At 50.8% G+C, this 23602-nt stretch overlaps 4 protein-coding genes across 4 annotated transcripts in view; 1 reads left to right on the plus strand and 3 right to left on the minus strand.

Annotated features, from left to right (window-relative positions):
* NHEJ1 (nonhomologous end-joining factor 1) overlaps positions 1–1103 on the minus strand; it is a 155063-nt gene extending 153960 nt beyond the window's left edge. Inside the window, exon 1 of the mRNA XM_006867822.1 lies at positions 1081–1103. The gene's annotated coding sequence lies outside the window, so the exon portion shown is untranslated. The remainder of the gene's footprint in view (positions 1–1080) is intronic.
* SLC23A3 (solute carrier family 23, member 3) lies at positions 856–9856 on the minus strand. The gene is made up of 13 exons (XM_006867869.1): positions 9692–9856; positions 9383–9540; positions 9165–9262; positions 8890–8963; positions 8578–8759; positions 8132–8255; positions 7881–7995; positions 6505–6758; positions 5799–5904; positions 5331–5498; positions 3525–3620; positions 3142–3402; positions 856–1286 (listed from the first exon to the last, which is right to left on the minus strand). Exons 1-13 carry the CDS (start codon positions 9854–9856, stop codon positions 856–858), a joined length of 2232 nt encoding a protein of 743 aa, XP_006867931.1.
* A 3062-nt stretch (positions 9857–12918) lies between these two features.
* CNPPD1 (cyclin Pas1/PHO80 domain containing 1) lies at positions 12919–16695 on the minus strand. Its single transcript, XM_006867823.1, has 8 exons — positions 16531–16695; positions 16011–16119; positions 15397–15478; positions 15115–15235; positions 14903–15031; positions 14174–14235; positions 13673–13790; positions 12919–13464 (listed from the first exon to the last, which is right to left on the minus strand). The coding sequence occupies exons 1-8, from the start codon at positions 16597–16599 to the stop codon at positions 12919–12921; spliced, it is 1236 nt and encodes a 411-aa protein (XP_006867885.1). The 5' UTR covers positions 16600–16695.
* A 1443-nt stretch (positions 16696–18138) lies between these two features.
* On the plus strand, positions 18139–22290 carry FAM134A (family with sequence similarity 134, member A). Its single transcript, XM_006867824.1, has 9 exons — positions 18139–18419; positions 18713–18819; positions 19475–19505; positions 19869–20004; positions 20376–20460; positions 20768–20911; positions 21070–21164; positions 21331–21466; positions 21680–22290. Exons 1-9 carry the CDS (start codon positions 18139–18141, stop codon positions 22288–22290), a joined length of 1626 nt encoding a protein of 541 aa, XP_006867886.1.
* The last annotated feature ends 1312 nt before the right edge of the window (positions 22291–23602 follow it).

The raw sequence follows: 23602 nt of genomic DNA on the forward strand, positions 1-23602 counted from the left end.
TGCAAGTTGTTATTTTTAAGTGCCATCAAGTCAGCTCTGTTTCATAGAGGCCTTGTACTGACAGTTTCCAAAGAGTAGCCGGTGAGTTTGAACTGTCAGCGTTAGCGGAATAAGTATCTCGCATAAGTTCTATCCCTCAGCCTGGGCCCCTCTCAAGGGCTTTGTTGTTAAGTGCCGCTGAGTCAGTTCCAACTCACAGCGACCCTGTATAGAAGTTTCAAGGTGCGGCTGGTGAGTTTGAACCACCTATGGGCCTCTCAAAGGAGCTCTGGTAGCGTAGTGGTTACGAATCGGGCTGCGAACCTTAAGGTCAGCGGTTCGAAACTACCAGCTGCTCCGCGGGAGAAAGATGAGGCTTTCTACTCCCGTAAAGATTTACACCCTCAGAAACCCTGTACAGGGTCGCTATGGGTCGGAACCGACTCGACGGCGCTTACAAACAATGGGCCTCTCAGGAGCAGTTCCTCCGATATCCTGCAGAGGGCAGTAAGACTCCAGTGACCATCAAGTGGGCCACGCCTATCCCTGGGGAGTGGACGAACCTCTGTCCACCACCACGGCCCCACCCTAGGAGCCAAGTCTTAAGTCGTTTCCCACCAATTTCATTAAAAGGTTTTTCACCATCTTCCTTTCCATTTCTGTAACACACTGCACTGAGGTGCGGCTCAGAACTTCAAAAGGTAACAACAATGGCCAAGGAATTTGCTGTTAAGTGCCATCGAGTGGCCACTGAGTCTGTTTCGACTCATAACGACCCTGTATAGGGTTTCCGAAGATGGCTGCTGGGTTTGAACCGCCACCTTGCGGTTCAACTAGACCTTGCGGTCTAGTGCTTATCCTCCAGTGCCACAAGACTCACTCAAGCCTTACAAACCACGCCTCACAGCCAGGAGACAGACTGCGCAAGCGCAGTACGCACGGTCCCGCCCATTCCAGGAGGCCTCCTCCAGAACCTCGGTCGCGCGTGGTCAGTTCTAGGAGTGAGCGCCTTCGCCGGCCCAGTCCACAGGACTTGAGGAGCAATTTGCTGCCCGGCGCAAGCCCCAGCCCCGGTCTTGACTCGGGCCCAATCGCACCTACCGTGAGCGGCCTCAAGAGCTCCCACCCTCCCCGCAGCAGCCGCCAGTGCAAATCGAAAGGCCTAGAGTAAAGGCAGACTCTTCGCCCCCCACCCCCGGAGGCGGGGCCTTGGAACGGGGGCGGAGCCCAGAGCCAACAGGGTGGGGCTTCTGGGTCCACTGAACTGTTGAAAGTTACTAACTGGCGGGCCAGCTGGGCCTGGAAAGCTAGAAGACAGAGTAGTAGGGTTCCTAAAATCACACTAACTGGAGTAGAAAGAATACGGAAGGAGGTGTAGAATAAGGGTCTCAGATTTGGATGTGTCAATAAACTCAACACCCTCCCTGCCCAGCGTCTATGAAATGAAGGGATTGAACTAAATTGTAGGTCCACTTCAGCACTAGAGGTGTTTACGGGAGGCATCTCTTAAACATAATCCCACTGAACTCCCCCTTGGCCTCTCCTGTCTCCGTTCTCCATTCCTTTCCATACTTACTATGCTCTTATCACCACAGAGAAATTTAACCCTCTCAACTTACCTAGTACTGTGTATATTGCATAGTTTTGTACAAGCTAAACCCTGAGTTCCTGAGCCTAAAAATTCACTACCACTCCCATCTTCCCCTACAGCTTGTGAAGGCCAGCCTCAGGGCCTCTTCTTTTATAATGCCTTTCCTACATCCCCCCAATCAGAATTAACTTTTACTTCCTCTTTTTTAATGTCCTTAGCTCCAACGACATTGTTTTCAACTTTATTATAGACTACCTTCTGCTCTGCATTTTAGTTCATAATCACATAGGTCTATATGTGCCTTTAGGGGATTTATTGTTAGTGCCATGGATTCTGACTCATATTGACCCTGTATAGAGTTTCTCAGGAGCAGCTGGTGGATTTGAACCACCAATCTTGCAGTTAGCAGTCCAGTGCTTATCCTACAATGCCACACCAGCACTCCTTTTGTTGTTGTTAAGTACCGTGGAGTCGGTTCCGACTCATAGTGACCCTTCACAAGGTTTCTGAGGCTGTAAATCTTTACGGGAGCAGAGAGCCTCATCTTTCTCCCACAGAACAGCTAGTAGTTTCAAACTGCCGACCTTGAGGTTAGCAGCTAAATTCGTAACCACTACACTACCAGAGCTCCTTAGCACTCCTTTAAGGGGGTTCTTTTGTTGTTGTTGAGTGCCATCAAATCCATTCAGACACAAAGCGACCCTGTGTAGGGTTTCAGAGGAACAGCTGATTGGTTTGAACTGCTGACTTTGTATTTTGCCATCCAGTGCTTATCCTACAGTGCATCAACAGGAACCCTATAAGGGGGTTGTTAGGTGCCATCAGGTTGGTTTTGACTCATAGCAACCCTGTATAGGAGTCCTGGTGTGGTGCTGTGGTTAATGAGCCAGACCACAAAACTGTTTGAACTGCAAGGTCAGTGGTTCAAGCTCACCGGCTGCTCCTCGGAAGCCCTATACAGGGTCTCTATGGATTGGAACCAACTTGACGGCACTTAACAACAACAACAACAACCCTGTAAAGGGTTCCCAAGAAGTGGCTGATGGATTTCAATCTTGTGGCTGAAACTGACCTTGTAGTCCAATGCATCATCTTACAGCTCCACACCAGAACACCAAAGAAAGAAAGAAAGGGAGTAGAGACCTTGTATTGTTCATATCTGTGGTTTCAGAACTTTGTACTTAGGAGACACCAAATATAGATTAACTGAAGAGTAGAATTTAAGTGACATTGACAATACACAGGTGAAATCTCATTTATAACCCATTGAACCACCAAAATGTCAATGGTTGGAATGGGAACCCACCAGGCTTTCTGCCAGAGAAAAAGGTGGGAAAGCTAGGACTAATTAAAAGGAAGAAAGGCACACACCTAGTTGGAAATGGGACCTCTCTGTGGGCCCAGGCTATGCACACACATACACACACATCCTCTCCCTAAGTGAAGTAGAGCCTGGGAGCTGAATTAACTAGACAGATACAGGCATCCTGGAATTACTAGAACCTATGCCGACATCAACTCAATGGCAGAAGGGTGGGTTTGGTTTTTCTGAAGCCCTTCTCTGGGATGACCAGGGCATGGCTTCCCACAGTCAGGCAGCAAGTCTGCCATCTCTTCTGGCTCAGAGGACTCTCTTTCCTCATTTCCAAGGTCCTCAGGCAGCGGGCAGAGGCAACGGAGTGGTTGGGGGATGCAGGAACACAGGTTTTGGATGAGGAGAGGAAGCTCATACTCTTGATCAGCCTTCTTTCTGGACATCTTAGGCATCCAAACCTTTTGAACAGCAAAAGGAGATGGAAGTCCTTGACCTAGGCCTCTTTCAAGCTGTGTACCTGAAAAAGAAAGGTTGGGGGTGGGGTGGGGGGAAAGAAAGAAAGAAACGTTGGTTAGGTAATTGTCTAAACCAGAGTGGCAACTTCCTAACCTAGTCTGCTACAACCTGGCATCATCTTACCAGAAATGGTGTTCTCTAGGAGGAAGCCCAAGAGTCCAGCCAGGAAGACGGGCTCTGTCAGCAGTGAGTGTAGTAGCACGTCCAAGGGACTCCAGCCTATGGGGGCCATACAGGAGGGGAACTCTGAGCCCATGCAAGGCCAGAAACTTTTCTCCTAAACCTAAGCCTTGGACTAAAGACAGTTCTTTCACCATTGTCATTCTCTCCCACCCCATCCCACTGCCTTGGCCCCTCTACTTTCCGCTTCCCACACCCAGACCCTCCACACAAGGCCCTTGCTCAACATTCTGAGGCTACACATGCCCGTTCAACATTCTGAGGATAGACACATCTTCTGAGGATACACATGTCCTCCAGATATGCTTCGTGTGCTCTAGGCTCTTTCTCTGGAAAGTTTGGTATCAAAGCCTCAGTCTTATCTCCCATTTCTTACCTTCTAAAGCTTGGTGCCTCTATAGGATAAGCGCTGGACTGTGAATCATAAGGTCAGTGTTCAAGCCCACCACTCGCTCCACAGTAAAAAGATGAGACTGTTTGCTCCCACAAAATATGCAGCTTCAGAAACCCTATATAGGGTCACTATGAGTTGGAACCAATTTGACAGCACTTAACAACAACAAGAAGCTCTAGCGTGGGTTTCTCAGCCTCAGTCCTACTGAGATTTGGGACTAGATAATTCTCTGTTGAGGAGCCCTGGTGACGCACCAGCTGCTTTGCAAGAGAAAGGTGTGACAATCTGCTTCCATGAAGATTTTCGTTGTTGTCAGTACCTTCAAGTTGGTTCTAACTCATAACGATCCTGTACAGGGTTTCCAAGGAGTGACTGGTGAGTTTGCACCAACGACCTTACGGTTCAAACCAACCTTGTGGTCTGGTGCATTATCCCTCAGCACCACACCAAGATTTACAGCCTTGAAAAACCCAATGGAGCAGTTCTATTCTGCCCTGAAGAATCACTTTGAGTCAGAATTAACAGCATAGGTAATTCTTTGTTGTCTGTCCTGTGCATAATAGGATGCATAATAGTAACACCCATCCATACTAGCCCTGTTTGTGATGGTCAAAATGTCTCCAGACATTGCCATATGTCCATCACAAACGGGGCTACTATGGGTGAGTGATGCTGGCACCTACTAGATAGACACCATAGTATGCAAAATCACCCCCAGTTGAGAACCATTGCTCTAGATACACTAAGCCACTTCCGACTTCTATAGCTTTATTTCTGATGGTTCTTCCATCAAGATGATCTTATTCTCACACAAAATATATTTTATACTTTCCTGTCCTTCAAGACCAGCTGAATGGTACTTTTGCCATGAAACCTACCTGGATCGTCTCAAGCTATCTCTTTTACCATTGAGAGCCAAACACAACACCACAAACTGCCATAGGTTTTTTTCAACTCATAATGCCCCTATAAGACAAACTTGAAAAGCCCCCATAAGGTTTCTGAGGCTGTAGATAGGGAAGCAGACTGCCTCATCTTTCTCCCACAAACTTGTTGGTGGGTTAGAACTGCCGACCTTTCAGTTAGCAGCTTAATGCTTAACCCACTGTACCATTAGGGCTCCACTGAGCATCATCGCTGATCATCTGAAATTTCTTGCTTTTTGCCCCCGACATCTTTTTTTTTTTTTTTGCTTGACTGTAACACCTAGAGGCATCTCTCTATCCCACGTGGCTAACAGAACTGTTTATTCCAGAGAAGAGTGTGAGGCCAGGCATCCAAAGATCCTGATGCATCGGGCAGGCCCTTGTTTTCCCACTTTGAGCACGTCCTCTTCCCCTTCCCACTCCTCCCACCTGTGAGGAAAAGGACCCGGGCTTCTCGAAGCCATCTTGGTAGCAGTAGAGCCATGAAAATAGAGAAGCCGACTATAAAGACATTCCGTCCCGAGTCAATGTCAGCCAAATGGAAGCTGGAGAATCCAGTAGGCAGAACCACCGCCTGGGTCACCCCCAGCACCCCACCTGTATGGAAGAAATGCAAGGGGTTGGGAGAGAAGAGGTGCAGCAGAGAGTAGTGCCAGGTTGGACAAGTGTGGGGGAAGGGATGAAACAACCAAAAGACTTGTTTCTGATTCTGTAACGAGCCCAGAAATCAGTCAAGAGGCCAGTTACTGGGCTGAGAAAATGAAGGTACATGACACACACTCGTATCCATCATCCAGGGAGGATATTTAGAAAGCAATGGTGCCAGCCATAAACAACTGGTTGGCCCATACTGGTGGATAGGGGCTCCACAGCTGACCTGCCGCTGCAGCCACTCACCGAGCACAGGCAACGGGATGGTGGTGAGAAGCTGGGTCAGCCTGGGGGAGAGTCCGAGCCCCATGCAGAACAGTCCCACCAAGTGGGCAACTCTCCGGGATCCAGCCTAATGAAGAAGTTGTTGTGGGTGTTAAGTGTCATCAGGTCGGTTTCAACTCATAGCAACCCTGTATAGCATTTCCTAGGAGCAACTGGTGGGTTCAAACTGCCAACCTTGTAGTTAGAAGTCCATTGTTTACACCAGGACTCCTAGTGAAGAAGAGGCACTAGAAAACACAGCTACCTTCTTGGACTCTTTACTTGACCAGCTCCTTCTCAGTCAGAACCCAACTCAAATGGCACCTCCTCCAAGAAGTACGCCTAGTGGTTCTATCTAAGAGTTCCTTCTCTGCTGTCTTAGCAGAATTTCTCACTCTCTGAAATTCTTGGTGTTAATTGTCTGCCTCTCCTTCACTGAAGTCCTCCAAAAGGACAGGGACTGTGTCTGACTGTTCTCTGGAGCGCTGGCCTTCTGATGCGTAGAAGGACTTCAGTAACGCTGTTGCGTCTTCTCCACACTCCCAGTACACCACTCCTATGCACTTTCCTTGATGAGACTAGTGTGAAGTGCCTGGCAGAGTGGTAGGCACAGCTGGCAATCCGTGTGAGTTTCCTTCCCTTGCCTGTACCTCCAACTCCCCCCATCCTGTGTGTCTGAAGACCATACCTGGGTAAGGCTCACTGTGCCCACATTGGGAAAGCTGGATGCAGTGCCCATAGGACTCCCAAGTAGCCCAGCCAACACACTGCCTAGACCCTCCAAGCTCAACCCTCGACTGCAGGCATGAGAAGGTGGTGAAGGCAGACGCAGGAGCCAGCCACATAGAGCATAGCAGCCCAGGGAACTGGTGGAGGCGGCCAGGGCCATGGAGATGCCTGCAGCCAGAGCCCTGGGCGTCAGCAACGGCCAGTCCCACTCACCTGGGAAAGGAGAAAGAGCTGCTGTGGATCCTAATTTAAGTCTGCAGCATCCCCCAGCTTTCATTCTTCTTTGCCACAAGAATCCTAGCTGCCCCATTGTCTTTGAATAATGTCTTAGAACCAAACCACTGACCTCTCAGGATAAAGATCTATCTCTTTGGTCTACAGAGTCTACTTTGATCCTTACCTCTCTCCAACCTCATCTCCCAATACCCTCTAGCTCACTTGCTTCACTTCACATACACTGGCTTTGTTTCAGGCTTTTGGACTTGTTGTGTTCCCTCTTACCACAAATCCTCTGCATGTACTGTTCTCGCTATCTAGAATGTTCTTCTCTCCTGCCTTCATCCACTCATCTCTCGTGTTTCAGCTCAGTGATGACTCCTCAAAAATGCCTTTTGTGCCTTTCCTTGATGAAGTCAAATTCCCCCATAAACTCTCATCATACAAATAGGCCACCCCAATATTACACTTAGCACAATTGCAGTTTTACATTTACTTGGGTGACTAATTCATATCTGTATTCCCCAAGAAACTATAATACGGTGTCATCACTGTGTCCCCTGTCACTTGCCTTGTTCAGAGTCAGCACTCAATATAGGTCTTTATTGAGTTAATGAATGAACAGATTTCACATACAAGGCCTTATACGTAGCTCACCAAGTCAAATACCTATATGAGTTGGTAGCATAAATGTGTAAATTGGGTAAGAAATATCAGTAGTAGGGAATGGGAGATGGGCAGAAACTAGGGTTTTTTTTAAATGTTGACCAAAAAAAACCACCTAGGATGAGGAGCCAGAATTAACCCTCAAGTTGACAATGGTCCTTTCCTACTAGTATTATTATTTTTTATTGTAATTAACATATATTTAACAAAACATTTGACATTTCAACAACCTTCACATGTACAGTCCAGTGTCGTTATGGTCATCATGTTGTTCAACCATCACCTTTACCTGTTTCCGAATTCTATCATCACTCTTAACAGAAGCTCAGCGCCCCTTCCTACATGCTTTGAGAAAACACAGGATTTAACTCAGAGAAGAAACCTATGAAATCTTGAGTTCCAATAAACAAACAGCCTTATGTGAATGATAGGATGAAGGATTCAAAAACCTACCTGGGTGAGGCAGCCAAAACCACGGTGCCTCAGTAGGGGCAGACAGCTCCAGGGGGGTAGCGCTAAGACCCAGAACAGCCGAGACAATCCACACACAGGCCACAGGGATCAGCACCTGAAGGGTAAAACGGGCAGAAAAGAGCCTGTCTCCCAGAACCTTCCAAACCAGCGTTGGAGGGATAGACAGAAGCCAAAAGGGTCTTCCCTGTCAGCCCCTCCAACCTTGCTTTCCTTGCCTGGCCCCCACATACCGAGAGGAGCCGGAAGGCAGGGATGTGAGCGGAAATTGGAGATGCTGAAGCTGACCTCCAGGGGCATGGGGGTAACAGGCAGGAGCCCAGGTGCTGAGAACAGACCACCATGAGCAGGATAAGCCTAGGACAGAGAAGGACCTTTTGGGGCAAGACGAAGCAGCATTCCGAAGGGTGTTAGTGCAAGTCACGTCGACAGAGTACCATAAAAGGGGGTCTTAGAGAAGGAAACCTCTGCAGGAGGGGTAGGAGGGGCACTTGGGGGACAACAAAAGGCAGCATGAAAGTCAGATGGAGGGAAAGTCTTGGATTCAAAATCCAGGAAGTGTTGTCCTACTCAGATGGCTGGTGAATGTGACAAGGCCCAGCAGTTCCACCTTCCCCAAGTCCTACAACCGCCTCCCCCCACCCCCGTCACCATTCCACACCTCTCAGGACTCACGTACAGCAAGGCCAGGCCCCAGTGAGCAGAGCAGAACAGGGCCACCTCCCTGTGAGCAGAAAGGCCTGCCACAACCAGGCCAGGGGCCAAGACCAGGGGCCCACAGTGCGGGAACAAACGGCCAGGGCCCCCCAACACTCCCAGTGTGCCCTGAAACAGCCCGGATACCACCACTGCTCCGGACACCTGGGAGAGTGAAGGAGAGACATACTGCTCAGTCAACCTGGACCTCCTAACGAATCCCAATGACAGGTCTCCACTGCAGCATCTCAGTCCCAATCCCCCACCTAAGCCTATCTGCTTCCTAGAATCTCACCTCTCGGAGAGAAGTATTCCCGAGCTCCAGGCCATAGCAGCCAGGCCCCTCACACTGGTGCAGCACGAGGGAGGCTTGGGGCACAGAGAGGAGAAAGGTGGGTGAGAAGGAGCCCTACGGCATTACGTTCCTAACTGGTGCCTGGTTCAGCTCCAAGGCCCTTCCAGTACCTAGAAGTCCCACCATTACCCAACCTCACTCCTGCCCCCACCTCATGTATATGAACAGATTAGCAGCCAAGCCACCCTCAGCCCTTATCCTTGCTCTGTGCTCACAGTTCCCAGGTGTCCGGATGCTCATAGGTAGTTTCTGGCTGGTCAGCACCAGAGCAGGGATAAGGTACTCGAAAGATGGGGCTTGAACAAGAGGCAGTCTGTAGGGACAACAGTGCTGACAGGTCTGGACTCATATGGCAGCCACCAGGACTCCCCCCAGCCTCTCTTCTCCTCCAGGACCATAAATAACTCCCCTCTCTCCAGGGAGGTGCCCTCACCTGCTGCCCATCCAAACTTGCAAGGCAGTCGACACACCACTTGAAAAGAGGCTGGCTGCCAGGAGCTGAGCAGGGGAGGAAGAGAGTCCCCCTGGGGGAAGACTGCGCAGGAGAAGCAGGTGGGAGACACAGAGCAGAGAAGCCAGAACAAGGATATGCTGTAGGGAGAGGCCACATAGTCCTCAGACACGTACTTCTCCCAGGAAATACCAATTTCCAGATTTCTCATGCCACATCTGTCCCCCACAGGCCCCATCACCACCAAACACCCCTTCAACCAACATAAACTCCTGCAACTCTGCCTCCTACCTGCACAGCCAGAAGACAGCTGAAGCCCCAGGGAGGAGGCCCACCCAGAGAGGCCCAAGAGGGGGACAAGGGACTCTGAGGAGCAGGTGGTGGTGGCCGGAGAGTCAGGGCATCTTGGGAGCCCACAGATGGGAGTAGACTGGGATGTGGGGGTGATCGGCTCATGCTGCCCTGGCCTCTGTCTCGTCTTGGTTGCCCTGGGCCAAATGTAAGTAGAGAATAAGAGGTCAGAGTTTGGGTGGAGTTAGCCACCTGAGGTGAGAAGGGGGTGGAGGTATCAATGAAGCGAAGCCAAGCTGAGGATTGAGGGATTTGGGGCAGGACATGGCCCTTTCACCTTTGCCCAGTTCTTATGCAAACTCCATCACCCATTAACCCAGGGAGTCAAGTTCTAGACCCCTCCCCCAAGAAGCTTCATTCAGATCCCCTACTCAGAGACCAGGCTCTGGAAAGTAGGATACGACAGTTAGGGTATCTACCAAAACAACCTGGGAGACTTAGTATACTGTATTCTCTTCTGAACACCATTTAGACCTGTCACTATTATATGCATGGTACTGAACCCTCTCAAGATCAAACCCCCTCGACTATGTCAAAATGAAATTCAAGAATAATATGTATCTAATGTCACATACAATGACAGCAACCACCACTCCACAAAATGGCCTCATACCAAGAAGTCATTTAAAATATGCATCTGGATATGTAAAAGCATGGGCACAAACCAGCAAACAAAGTAGTCCAATCCTCATGTGGGAGTCCTGGTGTGGTGCTGTAGGATTAGCACTGGATTTGAGTTCAAACCTAACAGGCACTCCTCAGAAACCCTTTAGTGTCCCTATGAGTAGGAACCAACTCACAACACTTACCATGATAATGAATAAATCCCCGTACATACGTACCACTATAAATATGAAAACACAGAGGTCCAGATACAGGTGCTTTATTGGTGACTCAGATAGCAGTCCCACTGTTGGTGACCTCTTTTTCCAAAGTGATAAACTCTCCGTAAAGTGCTTAACAAAACAATACTGTTTTGTCTTCTTTTACATGGAAGTCCATTCCCAAATAATGAGTCTTTTTTCAAAACATGCAAAATTGATTTCCATTTGCATGCAAAATGGAGGTAGTGCTAGACTCAGAGAAACAGGTTTTTTACACACATTGTCCAGCAGGACATTCAAAAGTCATCTTGGGAATTCTTTAGAGAGAGGGAAGGAGCGCTGGAGGCAGGTTCTAAGCATGATGGGAAAGGAGCTCTGGTAGCATAGTGGTTACGAATCGGTCTTCGAACCTCAAGGTCAGCAATTCGAAACTACCAGCTGTTCCATGGGAGAAAGATGAGACGTTCTGCTCCCGTAAAGATTTATAGCCTCGGAAACCCTGTACAGGGTCACTATGAGTCGGAACCAACTCCATGGCACACAGCCACCAGCATGATGGGAGTTGGTCTTTGGTTGAGCACCCTCCTGGGGCTGACAAAATGGCCATGTTGTTATTGAATCTTTCCAGGAACAGAAAGGCTCATCTTTCTCCCGAGGAGTGGCTGGTGGATTTGAACTGTTGACCTTGTGGTTATAGATCAACATGTAACCTACCACCAGGATTCCCTAAATATCTGTTGATGCTTTTAAGTGCTATAGAGTCGGTTCTGACTCATTATTGTTGCTAAATGCCATCAAGTCGGTCCCAACTCATAGCAACTCTGTATAGGGTTTCCAGGAGCTTCTGGCAGGCTTGAATCCCTTTCCATAAGCCATCAGTGCTTTTTTCCTACAGCATTCCCTCAAATCCTTGCGGCAACCAAAATGTGGCCCCATCAATTTCCAAAATGCCCCCTAGGGGGCAGTATCACTCCTGTTGTAGATCATCTTCCAAACCCTTTGTCAATGGTTTGACACATGGAGGTCTTTGTGAGGAGAGTAGAACTAATCCAGTGTTTCCTAGGCTGCCATATCTTTCTGAGCAGCTGGTGGGTTCAAACCACCAACATTTTGATTTGCAGCCAATGGCTTTAATCACTGTACCACCAGGGCGCTTCTAGGTCATCTTGTGCAGTTCCAAATATTCAGCCCAATGGCATAGAACAACTGTTTTCCTTTTTCCAGTAATAACCCAAACTTGAAGTTCTTTTACCATTATATACTCCTCTACTGCTTGTCAGGACAGAAAGGAAGTCAGGACAGATAGCATCACGATTGCCCACAAGCTGTTGGGGCTCTGATGATACACACCACTTGGCATCTCTCCTGAAGACATGCTATATGATCCACAAGGACATCATGCAACAGGGCCAACCCAAGCATATTGTCACCATTTGTGTCCCCAGCACCCTAACTTAAGCAATGCTGTGGTCCCAGTGTGCTAGGAGCAGGGATAAGGGCTGTTTGAAACAGGAGCAACTGACGATAGGGATGTTCTGAAAAGGGGCTCAGAGAAAACAAATTGCATTTTGGGATCAGGAAGTAAGGAGGCTTAGAAAGAAGATCCTGAAAGATCTTCCAGGGCGGCCCTAGAAGGAAAGAGTCCAAGCCATGCAATTGAAACTATTTATTGAAACTTCAGTTCTACGAAAGCATGAAAAACCCAGATACAAAGCAGCGGCCAGAGAAGCCTGTGAAAAGAACACCGAGAGAGGAACCAGGAGAGGGAAGCCTCGGAGCAGGGCACTGTGAAGGTGGAAGACAAAAGATCCAAGGTGGAAGGTCCCAGCAGTCCCTGGCTCCATCAGACTGTACCCAAGGGTTGGGCATGGAGAGGGTTCTCCTTATCACCAGCCCTCCCTTAGCAGCACCCAGCTCAGCCCTATCAGTCCCCAACTCTCCTACCACAGAGACACCACACAGACCCTGGCTAACCCATCCTCCTTTCCTCCCCCTACTTACCCCATTCCCTACCTTTACCCTCCCACTCTATAGAGAACTCAAATACAAGTCTAGAAAAGCCTCAGGGAGGTGGACAGACAGGGACTTCCCCTCTGTCGATCTGTGACATGACCTGGGTCACTGAGCTGAAGCTTTCCCAGGCACGGTCACTGTCCCAGCCAAGCAAGCAGCCAGTGAGGTCTGAAAGGGCCTTCTGTCATCTGCCCCACAAGCCCATCAGCTCCAGCGAAACAAGGGACCAGCTAAAGACCCAGAGAGGTAGAGAGAATATAAATCAAGCCTGGCTCCTCCAGGTTCTCAGGGACTACCCAAGTCCTCTTAAGGCATTCTTCAGAGCCCTACCTAGCTGGGGAAAATGAAAGACTTGAGACGGGCCAACTCCATGATGCTGAAGAGGGAACATTGCTGGGGCTGGGAGAGTGGAGGGGGCATCGGGCTCCAAGGCCAAGGGGGAACCAGGCCATGGGTGTGGTGCCAGGAGCTAGGAGACCCCGCAGAGATCGTATGGTTGGGCTGGTGGCAGGCACGGCAGGTTGGGGAGTCTCTCCGAAGCTTCTGGCAAAGGGGGCAGTTGTGGAGACGAGTGGGAGGGGCAGGAGGGTCTGGGGGAGGCAGTGATGGAGGAGTCAGGGAGGTCAAAAGATTTCCCCAGAGTGAACGCAGCCCTGTGTCCCCCTCTAGGCAGACGGAGATATTAGCCAGAGGCGGCAGGCACTGTGGCGCAGGAGAAGCTATGCAGGGCTCCAAGAGGCACCCAGAGGAGAGTCCAAGGTCGGGGGGTCCAGGTGAAGGGCTGCAGGATAGCCCTAAGGACTGGTGTATTACAGCCACTGATGCCACAGCCAGGGCCATGCTGCTCACGTACGCCATGGCTAACAGGCAGGACAGCTGCAGGAGGATGGAAAAGGTTAGCACCTACATACTTGGGAGTACTTTCCCCCCACCCATAAAAGTATTGCTTACTGTAACTAACATACCTACTCCTAGTCTTTATAATCTTAGGTTCATGTTAGAGCACTCCAGCCATCTGACCCACCCTTACCCCACTCCTCCTGAAGCCCATCTACCAGCCCTCTCAAGCCCCATCACTCCTCACCTTTGCCAGGTGCTGGCAGAGGGAGCCCAGGGCCAGCTGCCAGACAGGCTGCTCCAGCAGCACACACAGGTCTGTGTAGGTGTACCAGCCCCGCCGTTGCCCCTGTTGTTCAGCCACACTGGCGGGAAGGGAAGAAAGACAGAGAATCCACAACGTCTCTGGGGCCAGCCCAACAGCACCCTCCTACCGTGGGAACCCTTAGCAGGTCCTCAGGAACCACTCAAAAATACTGGGGAGGAGCTTGGTAAATGTACAGATTCCTAGACTATCTGTTGAGTCAAAAATCAAGAGCAAAAGCCCCAAAATTTATACATTAAATCAACTTCTCCTGCTCCCACCCTCCCAGAGATGATTATGAAAAGGTTTGGGAACCACCACCTTGAACAATTCTATTCCTTGTCTCCTCCCACCCCATTACAGACACCTTCATTTCTAGCTGTCATAGTTTAGGTGTCAGCCTCCAAATCCCTCAAGCCCCCTTCCCCAACACCTAGAACCTACCAACTCTCCAGCCAGCTCAGCACCTCAAAGATCTCCCGAGGGTCAGTGTAGAGACGCCAATCCTGTAGGTAGAATATATGGGACTTGGAGATGAGCCACAGTCACATGACAAGAGTAACCACAACAACTACCACCTTATACTTAGTTGTCAACTACTGTGTGCTAGACTTCATTCCAAATTCTTTTATGTAGCCACTCATTTAATCACTATCTATCTGGTGTCCTATCATATACTCCTTTAATGTTGTCTTTAAGTGCCGTGGAGTCACTTCCGACTCACAGGGACCCTGTGCACGGTTTCCAAGGAATAGCTGGTGGGTTTGAATTGCTGACTTTGTGGTTTGCAGTGCTATTCCTACAGCGCCACACCAGGAGTCCCTTTAATGGCAAGGGTTCAAAATGACCCAGAGCATAGTCTGTGCCCACAGGGAGCTCAATGTTGATGGGACAGAGAAAGTCTGGAAGCAAATCATCAGAAACAAGCACTGACTCAGAGTGTACAAGTACTGTGGGGACCTAGAGGGCCAGAGGAACCACCACAGTCTTCGCTTTACAACTACAGGAACTTCCCAGGGCCATGGTTAATACAGAAAGTCTGGGAATACAGAAAGGTTGGGAAGGGAAGATACAAAGAGGGACAGGCAGGAAGAGAAATGAAGAAACAGCAGCAGGCTGAGAGAAAGAAAAAAAACAATGAATACAGAACAAGAGAGAGAAAGCACTGCTTACCATGGCACTCAGGAAGCTCCTCTCCAGGGCATTGAGAGTGGGCACAGCCACACCCCCAGCAGCTCCCCACTCATCGTTGAAGACTTCCTCCTCTTCCCCTTCATCATAGAGGTACTTACTGGCCACCATCTGCACAGGAAGCAGAGGAGTTACCATAACTTTCACACCCAGCTCCGGGCTCACCAAGGAGAAGGGGAGAAGGGGCGTCTTACCATGGAGATCAAGAACAAGTCAGAGGACGACACATGCTGGAGGTAGTCTGGATTTCGGTGCCGAAGCCGCTCAATGTACACCAAGGCTAGCATCATTGCACACGGGGAAATGCATGCCTCCCTGGGTGGTGGAAAGAATCCATAATTAAACCCAAGGGGCTTTTAGTTCCTGCAACCCTTCTGATGCTCACCCCTGTGTCTTTACATCTTTTCTGTAGTAATAACCACTCCCCTCTTTCTAGAACCCAAGTGATCTCATATTGTCCTCAACAGCAGGCTCACCGGGACACATGAGCTACATATTTCTTCTGGAGGCGGCGAATAGGGCTGGGGGCTGCCTTCTGGAGCAGTTCCACAGCAATGTCTGACGAGGTAGAAGGAAAGCAGAGTAAACAACCCCGCCCCAAACACACACACACACACACACACACACACACACATTCCCTACTAGTAACAGCAGAAGACCCAGCTCAATATTAGTTGAGGCCTTGGGAACAGGCCCATAGTAGCAAAATAGCAAATTCTCCCACACTGAGACAAAATGTCATTTCAAGTTTGAATTTCAGCTCCTTCCAACAGGAAGGTTTATTTCCCATTCACCTGAAATTATTTAGAATAAAGGTACCTTGTTTATTTTGAAGATATTCGATAGATGTCCATGAAAATGTAACAGTTTAGTTAAAATGAAAAGTTTCTGACACACAAAGTGATGCAGATTTGTGAGTTGCACCTTGGGACTAAAAGAATATATGAAACATAAACCAAGTTCTTGAACCAAATATCCACTTGTAGGAAGACGGTGCAATTCGCCAAGTAAACCTACAGTCATCTTGGTGACTGCTGACAACCAACCCCATTGTCACGCTTCTCCCTCACAGCAAACAACTCTGCCTAACCTGCCACAGGGCTGGAGAGCTCCTCCAGGTTGCAGTCGGCCTCCCAGTCCCAGCCATAGTAGAGTCTCCTTCGGAGCCGTGCACTCAGCTTCTGATGTCCTGGGAGGAACTGAAAGTGGGCAAGAAGGTGGTGAAGGGTGAAGGGCAAGGAAGGGTACGATGGAGATCCTGGCTCAGAAGTGGGAAGGGGTTGCGGAGCGGGAGATCCGCCACACTGCCAATAGGCCCCTACCCCACCAGGCCCCGAGTTCTTGATTTGCCAAAGGCAGCATGGTCCAGAGGGGGCGGAATCCTCTCCAACAAGGGTTCCCGGGGAGAGGTCCTTTGAAAAGGGTTCCCGGTGAGGTCACTCCATCCCCACCCCGGGGACCTCCCTCAGGGCCCAAGAGCCAGGGCCTCGAGTAGGCACAGCCGGAGCGGCTGCCGCTCATCTTAAGCGAGATCGTGGTTCTGCTTGGGCCCGAAAGAGAGCGCTTGGGTCCCGACTCCTAGCACCCGGAGATTGGGGAGGTGCGCTCACCGTGAAGTCCTGGAAGCCGGAGAGGGAGAAGGTGCCTTCTTCATCCAGAAGGAGCCCGGCCAGGTCCATCGTGCCGTCAGCCGCCGTTCTGCGAAGGAGAAAGGCTAGAGGACAAGGCGTAAGGGGCCAGGAGCCGCCCCAGCAGGTTTTCCACCAGCCCGCCTGCCTCCCGAGTGTATGTAGACCCCTCCTCTGCCGCTGGCGGCAGGCGGAGCCCTGGCGGGCCAGCGCCTCTTCCTGTTCCGCCACGGGAGGGGCAAGGGGCCCCGGGGCTCGGAGGCCGGGAGCCCAGCGCGGAGCTCACCTCCCGGAGTTAAGACCCGGTTGTGAAACGTACATTCAGCCTATGGCGCGCAGCGCGTCTGTCCAGTGTTTACAAGCCTTTGAGGGAGTCGCTGGAGAGTCAGCGCTCGGCACTTCCTGCCGCACGATCGATCGACCGATCCCAGCCACTGGTCCCAACCTCCAGCGTCGAATACCTGGGCTCACTGGGTTCCTGGGAAAGTCACAGAGTCGAGCCCAGGATGCCCTCATCCGAGAAATGACAATTCCTAGAGGACCATGCTATGTCGCACTGAAATTGGACGCGGCAGGCCATTTCGTACTGATGTAATTAGTATGAAGTAAACAGCGAGTTGTTCTGTTTTTTAAAGGGGGAGCTTCACACACACAGCAACATGCACAGAAACATCTGAAAGGAGACCACAAGACACGTTTAATGGGTGAACTGTGGACAAGATTGGAAGGAAACAACTTTAGTGTAGTTTTGCTAAACTTATTGTATGTTTTTGTAAGGTTATTTAAAGGATTAAATAATCAGGAGGGAATATAAAGCATCTGATTATGTTGTAAATCTCAGTGATATGAACACTCCCCCCTCAAAAAAAATGTAAATAGCATCTAAACTAGGCTTTACTTTAAAACTCGTTCATCCTCAAAACTCATGCGTAAGGAGAAAGAAGGAATTCCGATGCTTGTAGCAGTAAAGTGATTTACAGAAATAAATGGGGAAGAAACAAACTTCTGAGTTAGGGGAAGCTGGGTTTGAGTCTGCCGAGTCACGCGCGGGTGTTTGTTTATCCTCTGAGAAGTGGTAACAGGAACTGGGCGGACGAGTGCGTCGAGGACTGAGTAATGTGAGGGTTACCGCCCAATCCGGAGCAGAGACGATCCTACCGGGGATCCTGGGGTTCCTGACCCTCGGATTGGAATCACACCAGGGATACCGCTAACAACAGAGTCCCTAGCCGCCCTGCCTACACAGGGAGACAAAAGGGACTGTGGTGAGGAAAACACGAATACATCCGCCAAGCTAAACCACACAGCGGCCCGAACCTACACCTCTGGTCACGACTTCAGCATCCGGAACACGCACCTGCGTAGGCGCGAGGGTCACCCGCAGCCGGCTTGCGCGCAGGCGCTGGCCTCCCTATCCCGGCGGTTAAGTCACGTCACGTGATGGGCTTGTCGTTCCACCGTCACGTGACGCCCGTCCACGGCCTGGGCTGCACTCTCCGAGGCGTGCGCCCCCTTCCGCTTGATGCGCCGGCGGCGGCGGCCGCGCAGCCCTGGCTCCTAGTGGGCTCGGGCGGCGGCTGTGGTTGGGTGATGGCGAGCGGCGGTGGTGGTGGTAACGCTGGCGTGGGTGGAGGCCCGGGGCTAGGCCTGAACCTCGGCCTGGGCCTGGGTCTGAGCCTCGGCATGAGTGAGGCCACCGGCGAGGCGGAGGAGGAGGCGGCCACGGCCGAGGCGGTGGGACGCCTAGCCACGACGTTGTGGCTGCGGCTCCGCGGATGGGAGCCGGTGCTGGCGGCGGCACAGCGCTTGCTAGTGTGGGAAAAGCCGTTGCACAGCCTGATCACGGCGGCCGCGCTCAACGGCCTCTTCTGGTAACGGCCGCGGAGGCGGGGGCGGGGCCGGTTGCGCGGGAGAGCGGGGGCGGGAGGTACCGGGAGTACCATTCCCCTTTCTGAGGGGCTTGTCACTAGGCCTGGAGGGGGATGACTTATCCCCCACTCTTTAAGGACAGAAACCTGCCTGGGGTTCCCTATTCCCTTACGTTTGAGTCGCGGTGGAGTCAAGCCTGGAGGTTCCCGTTCCCCAGCAGTGGACTCTTAAGCCTTTTGCGATGGATCTAGAGGCTCACTTCCCCTTATCGCTGAGGTGCCTGTCTTTCCCCAAGGTTGCTGTCTTCGTCTTCCCTCCGGCCCTTCTTCCTACTCAGCATCTCACTTTTGGCCTATCTTCTGCTGGATCTCTGGCAGCCCCGTTTCCTCCCTGAAGTCCCAGGTGAGTGTTTTTTTTCATTTAGCAAGCACCTATTGTGCACTTATCTTGTGCCTGACCGTACCTGATGGGGCATGTGTTGCAGGCCACCCTTCTCCCAGGCAGTAACCTTCTTCCAGTGAGAAGACAGAATTGCTTTTCTCAAATTCACGTTACTCTTGGTGCAGCCAGATGGCCTACGTTCCATTCTCTGCTTTACCCCTTTCCTAGTGTGTGACCTGTTTAAGTCCGTGAATCACTCTTTTATGCCTCCGTTTCCACCTCTGTAAAATAAGGATGATAAAATCTACTTGAAGGAAGTTGGGGATTAACTGAGTTAATACACATATGTTACATGTTTATAGGAATTACATAAATGTTAGCTCTTTATTTTCTTGTTAACTATTTACTCAGTAGGCATTTTGGAGCAACTAGGTACTAGTTAGTGTGCAGCGAGTTGTTTGTGATGTAAATACCAACAAGAAGTTCTTGTGTTTGAAAAGGGTAAAGTTTAAAGATGATACAGATGTGCAAACAACAGTAACAATGTCTTAATTCCTGTGGTTGCTATCTGAAGAAACTGCTCTGGGACTTACAGGAGGAGCAACTAATTCTGCTTTGGGAAGTATCTCCCAGGCCCCTTCCCACTCAATAATTTGTCCCCATCCTCTCTCCATAGCATCATCCCCAGATGAGCCACACTCTGACAGGTGAGTAAGGACCACCTTATGAAGATATGCCCAAATCCTGCCTCCCTTGTTGATGCAGTTTTACATAGAGCAGGAGCAGAACTATTGATTCTGTAGACAGACTCCAGTCCAGTGAATGGGCTGGTAACAAGCCACTGAGTTTGCTTGGTCAAAGGTTTGTGTGTGGGTGTTTGTGTGCCTGTTCCTTTTAGGGCAAAGGGCTGGTGTTCTAGGTTTTGCTTCCCAGGATCAGGACAGTCAACTGTTTGGAGGTGGGGGTTTTCACTTCCTTAGACTGAACACCCCATTGGCATTCTCAGAGAGATTTGAGTGTCTAGAAAACCGGTGTCTGAGGCCTCCAGGGATCATGTCATGTCTCCCCAGTGAGGGTGCGGGGTCAGGCGCCCGGCCGCACCTGCTGAGTGTGCCCGAGTTGTGCAGATACCTGGCTGAGAGCTGGCTCACCTTCCAGATTCACCTTCAGGAGCTGCTGCAGTACAAGAGACAGAATCCAGCTCAGGTAACAGCCTCTGTGTCATACAGCAGCTCCCTGCACTGTGGAGGGGTGTGGAGGAGTGATAGTGAAGGAAAAGACTTGACTGCTTGCGTGAGGCCACAGTGACAGCAAATAACCTAGTATGGGATGCAAGCGCATCCTGGGAAATCAGCTGATGTTCTGAAACAACTTTCTGCCTAGTAGTAGTTACTGCTTAGCAGTAGTTACTACAGATATCCTGAAGCGGTGGTCTTGGGCATCCTATTGATTAGACTGGATCACAGGAGTTCTAGAGGGCACGTCTGTCCTTCTACCTGCTGGGTCCTCCCACACCCAGATGAGTGGAGCGTATGTGTCAGCCCCCAGCTCTTCTCTGTCTTTGTTCTTTTCTGCAGTTCTGTGCTCGAGTCTGCTCTGGCTGCGCTGTGCTGGCGGTGCTGGGACACTATGTTCCGGGGATCATGATTTCCTACATTGTCTGTGAGTGAGGTCTAGCCCCTGCCCTTCCTAAAGCCCTCTCATTGTCTTCTTTCCTTGGTTAACCCAGAAGGAGGACTGTGCTCTTTCTCTGCTCACTTACCCATTAACAGAGGTTTCCTGGGCTGCTGTAGTATTAGCAAGGAGGGAAGAGTTGTCTGCTGGATGTGGAGGGAGGAGCTCAGCCCAGCTTGGGAAACAGGCCTCCTCTTTCTTCTGCCCTTTTGTCTTTCAACCTGCATAGGGGCCGGTTGAATGAGAGATCTCAGGGCATTGATGTAGGGAGCATTAAGCACTCTCTAATCCGTAGTGCTGAGTATCCTGCTGTGGCCCCTGGTGGTTTATCATGAGTTGATCCAGAGGATGTACACACGCTTGGAACCCCTGCTTATGCAGCTGGACTACAGCATGAAGGCAGAAGCAGACGCTTTGCATCACAAACACGACAAGAGGAGTAAGGAGCTCCCTTACCTCAGGAGGGCCACAGCGGGGGAGGGCCTTGGCTTACAGCATGTGCCCGGGAATTTAGGTTATTTTCCTGTCCCTTGACTCTGCTTGTCCCCCACCCCTGTTCCTGCTTGGTCACTGCCTTTCTGCTCATGCCTTCTCTAGAGCGGCAGGGGAAAAACGGACCCCCAGGAGATGATGAACCACTGGCAGAGACCGAGAGTGAAAGCGAGGCAGAATTGGCTGGCTTCTCCCCAGTGGTGAGACCCAGGGGGATGGAGGAGGGATGGAGAAGGTATTTCTCCTTTCAAGTTGCCACCTTTTACAGTAGTGGGAGGCAGAGACCAGGAGGCAGGAATAACGGAGCATCCTGGGAATTTTTCTCTTACCCACTCCCTTGCCATGTTCATCCTGGTTCCTCTGCAGGTGGATGTGAAGAAAACAGCACTGGCCTTGGCCATTACAGACTCCGAGTTATCAGACGAGGAGGCTTCTATCTTGGAGAGTGGTGGCTTCTCTGTATCCCGGGCCACAACTCCACAACTGACTGATGTCTCTGAGGGTATGGGGAGCCCTCTGCCCCTCCTGACCGCCCTTTTCCCTGTTGTAGGACATTGGTTGTGCTCTTTGATCCCCTTCTCTATAAACATTCTCTCCAGAGAACTGGGCCTCTAATTCATGAAGGACCTCAACACCAGGCCTGGCCTAGCAGTCTGTTAATCTGAGGTTCTCATCCAAAACCCAGCCCGTTCCTGACCATTTCTTCTCTGCACAGATTTGGACCAACAGAGCCTGCCAAGTGAACCAGAGGAGTCCCTGAACCGAGAGCTAGGGGAGGGAGAGGAGGCAGAGCTGGCCCCTCCTGAAGAGCTGCTGGCCTCCCCTCAGGCCCTCTCAAGGCCGGCCCAGGACTCAGAAGAGGAAGATGGGGCAGCTAAGGAATCCTTGCTTCAACTCTCCTCTCCCCTTCACTTTGTGAACACACACTTCAATGGGGCAGGATCCCCCACAGATGGGGTGAAGTGCCCTCTGGGGGGAACAGTGGAGACGCTGAGCCCAGAGGCAGTGAGTGGTGACCTGCCCACTCTGCCCAGCATCCCATCACCCCCACCTTGCTTAGCTGAGAGTGACCCAGTCCCCTCCTCCTCCATACTTCCACCTCTCTCCCAGGACTCACCCCAGCTCCTGCCTGCCCCTGAGGAAGAAGAACCACTCGCCACTGAGGACTTTGAGTTGCTGGATCAGGGGGAGCTGGAGCAGCTGAATGCAGAGCTGGGGTTAACACCAGAGACACCCCCAGAGCCCCCTGATGCGCCACCCCTGGGGCTCGACACCCTGTCTCTGGTACAGTCAGACCAAGAGGCACGGTCTGGGGCAGAACCGTGAGCCCCAGGGGAGCAGGCTGCAGGTCAGTAGGGCTTCCTGGCTAGGGGTGACACTTTTTCTCCCTTTTCCCTACTACTTGGGAGCGGCAACACAAGGGGAAGCTGGGTGTCCCTGGGCAGCTGTCCACCTTCTCCCTGCCTGCCTGCCTGCCTGCTGTCCTAGGCCTGGGATTGGTTTTAAGTTTGTAAATAATCTTCCACTTGGGTTAGTGGGTGTAAACAGGGCTAGGGAAGTCCTTCTTGCAGCCTGCATTTAACTCCCTGCCTCACCTGAATTTTCATTCCACTCTGCCCCAAACCCTGTCTCCGCCACACCTCCCTACCCCACCCCCTTTTTTTTTTTCCTCCTCAGGGACCTGTACTCTGTCCTCATGTCCCACTCAGTTGTTAGTTCTGGCACTTTATTGTTTTTCTTGCCTGTCTCATGCTCCTGTCTGTTTCATTTCCCTGCTGTGCCCTGTCCTTAGCAGCTCAATGCCTGCTCGTTCCACCTTTTCTTCCCGGCAGGCACTGGCTAAGCTTTAGGGAGGCATCTGGTTGAGAGGTAAAAACTGAATAAACTGGGGTAGTGGCTTAGCAGTAGTTGTGTCCCTGAGTCACTGCACCCTCACGCTAGTGTATCCTGGCTTCTGGTGATAATGGGACACATAGCAATGGGACTGGTGGGCATGATAGGGGTGGGGACTTCCTCACTGTCCAAGGGAGTGCTGAGAAGACATGCTTCTCCACTGTGGGTTGTCCAAGTGTGGTGGGACCCCCTACCTGAGTCAGGATGTGAATAATAACCAGAAAATAAAGTGCTGATTGGCTAGAATTGCTGCTGCCTGCCTGCCTCACTGTGAGCTGCCCCCCGTGCCCTGCGCTTTGCCCCCTCTCACTCCTGACCCCTTTATCCCCAATCTTAATCCTCCTGGCTGTTTATTTACCTTGGTGCAAAAGGAAGCCAGAAAAAAGAACAACCCAGACAATCCTAATTTCCCTGTAGCCATCTTTCTTGACAAGGTGATGTTTTGTGAGATTTTGCATATGTGAATAAAGTGTGTGCAGGAGGAAGTTGGTCTATCTTCCCAATCAGTAGTAAAGTGAGACCATACCAATTGTCTTCTACCATGTTCCCCATGGACTAGATCTTATTAGGAAGTTCTTGCCTACACATAGGAACATTTATCTTGTTCAATTCAGTTTCTGCCTACTGGGGGGATCCAAGCAAGCAATAGAGGACCTATACCTGAGTCTCACTCATTTCTGGTCATGGAACACTAAAGACGCAGTTGAGCTAACGTTTATCAAATGTTCAGTATGTGTGTGGTACT

This window comes from Chrysochloris asiatica, unplaced genomic scaffold (genome assembly GCF_000296735.1).
Source record: "Chrysochloris asiatica unplaced genomic scaffold, ChrAsi1.0 scaffold00110, whole genome shotgun sequence".
In the NCBI taxonomy this organism is placed as follows: Eukaryota; Metazoa; Chordata; class Mammalia; order Afrosoricida; family Chrysochloridae; genus Chrysochloris; species Chrysochloris asiatica.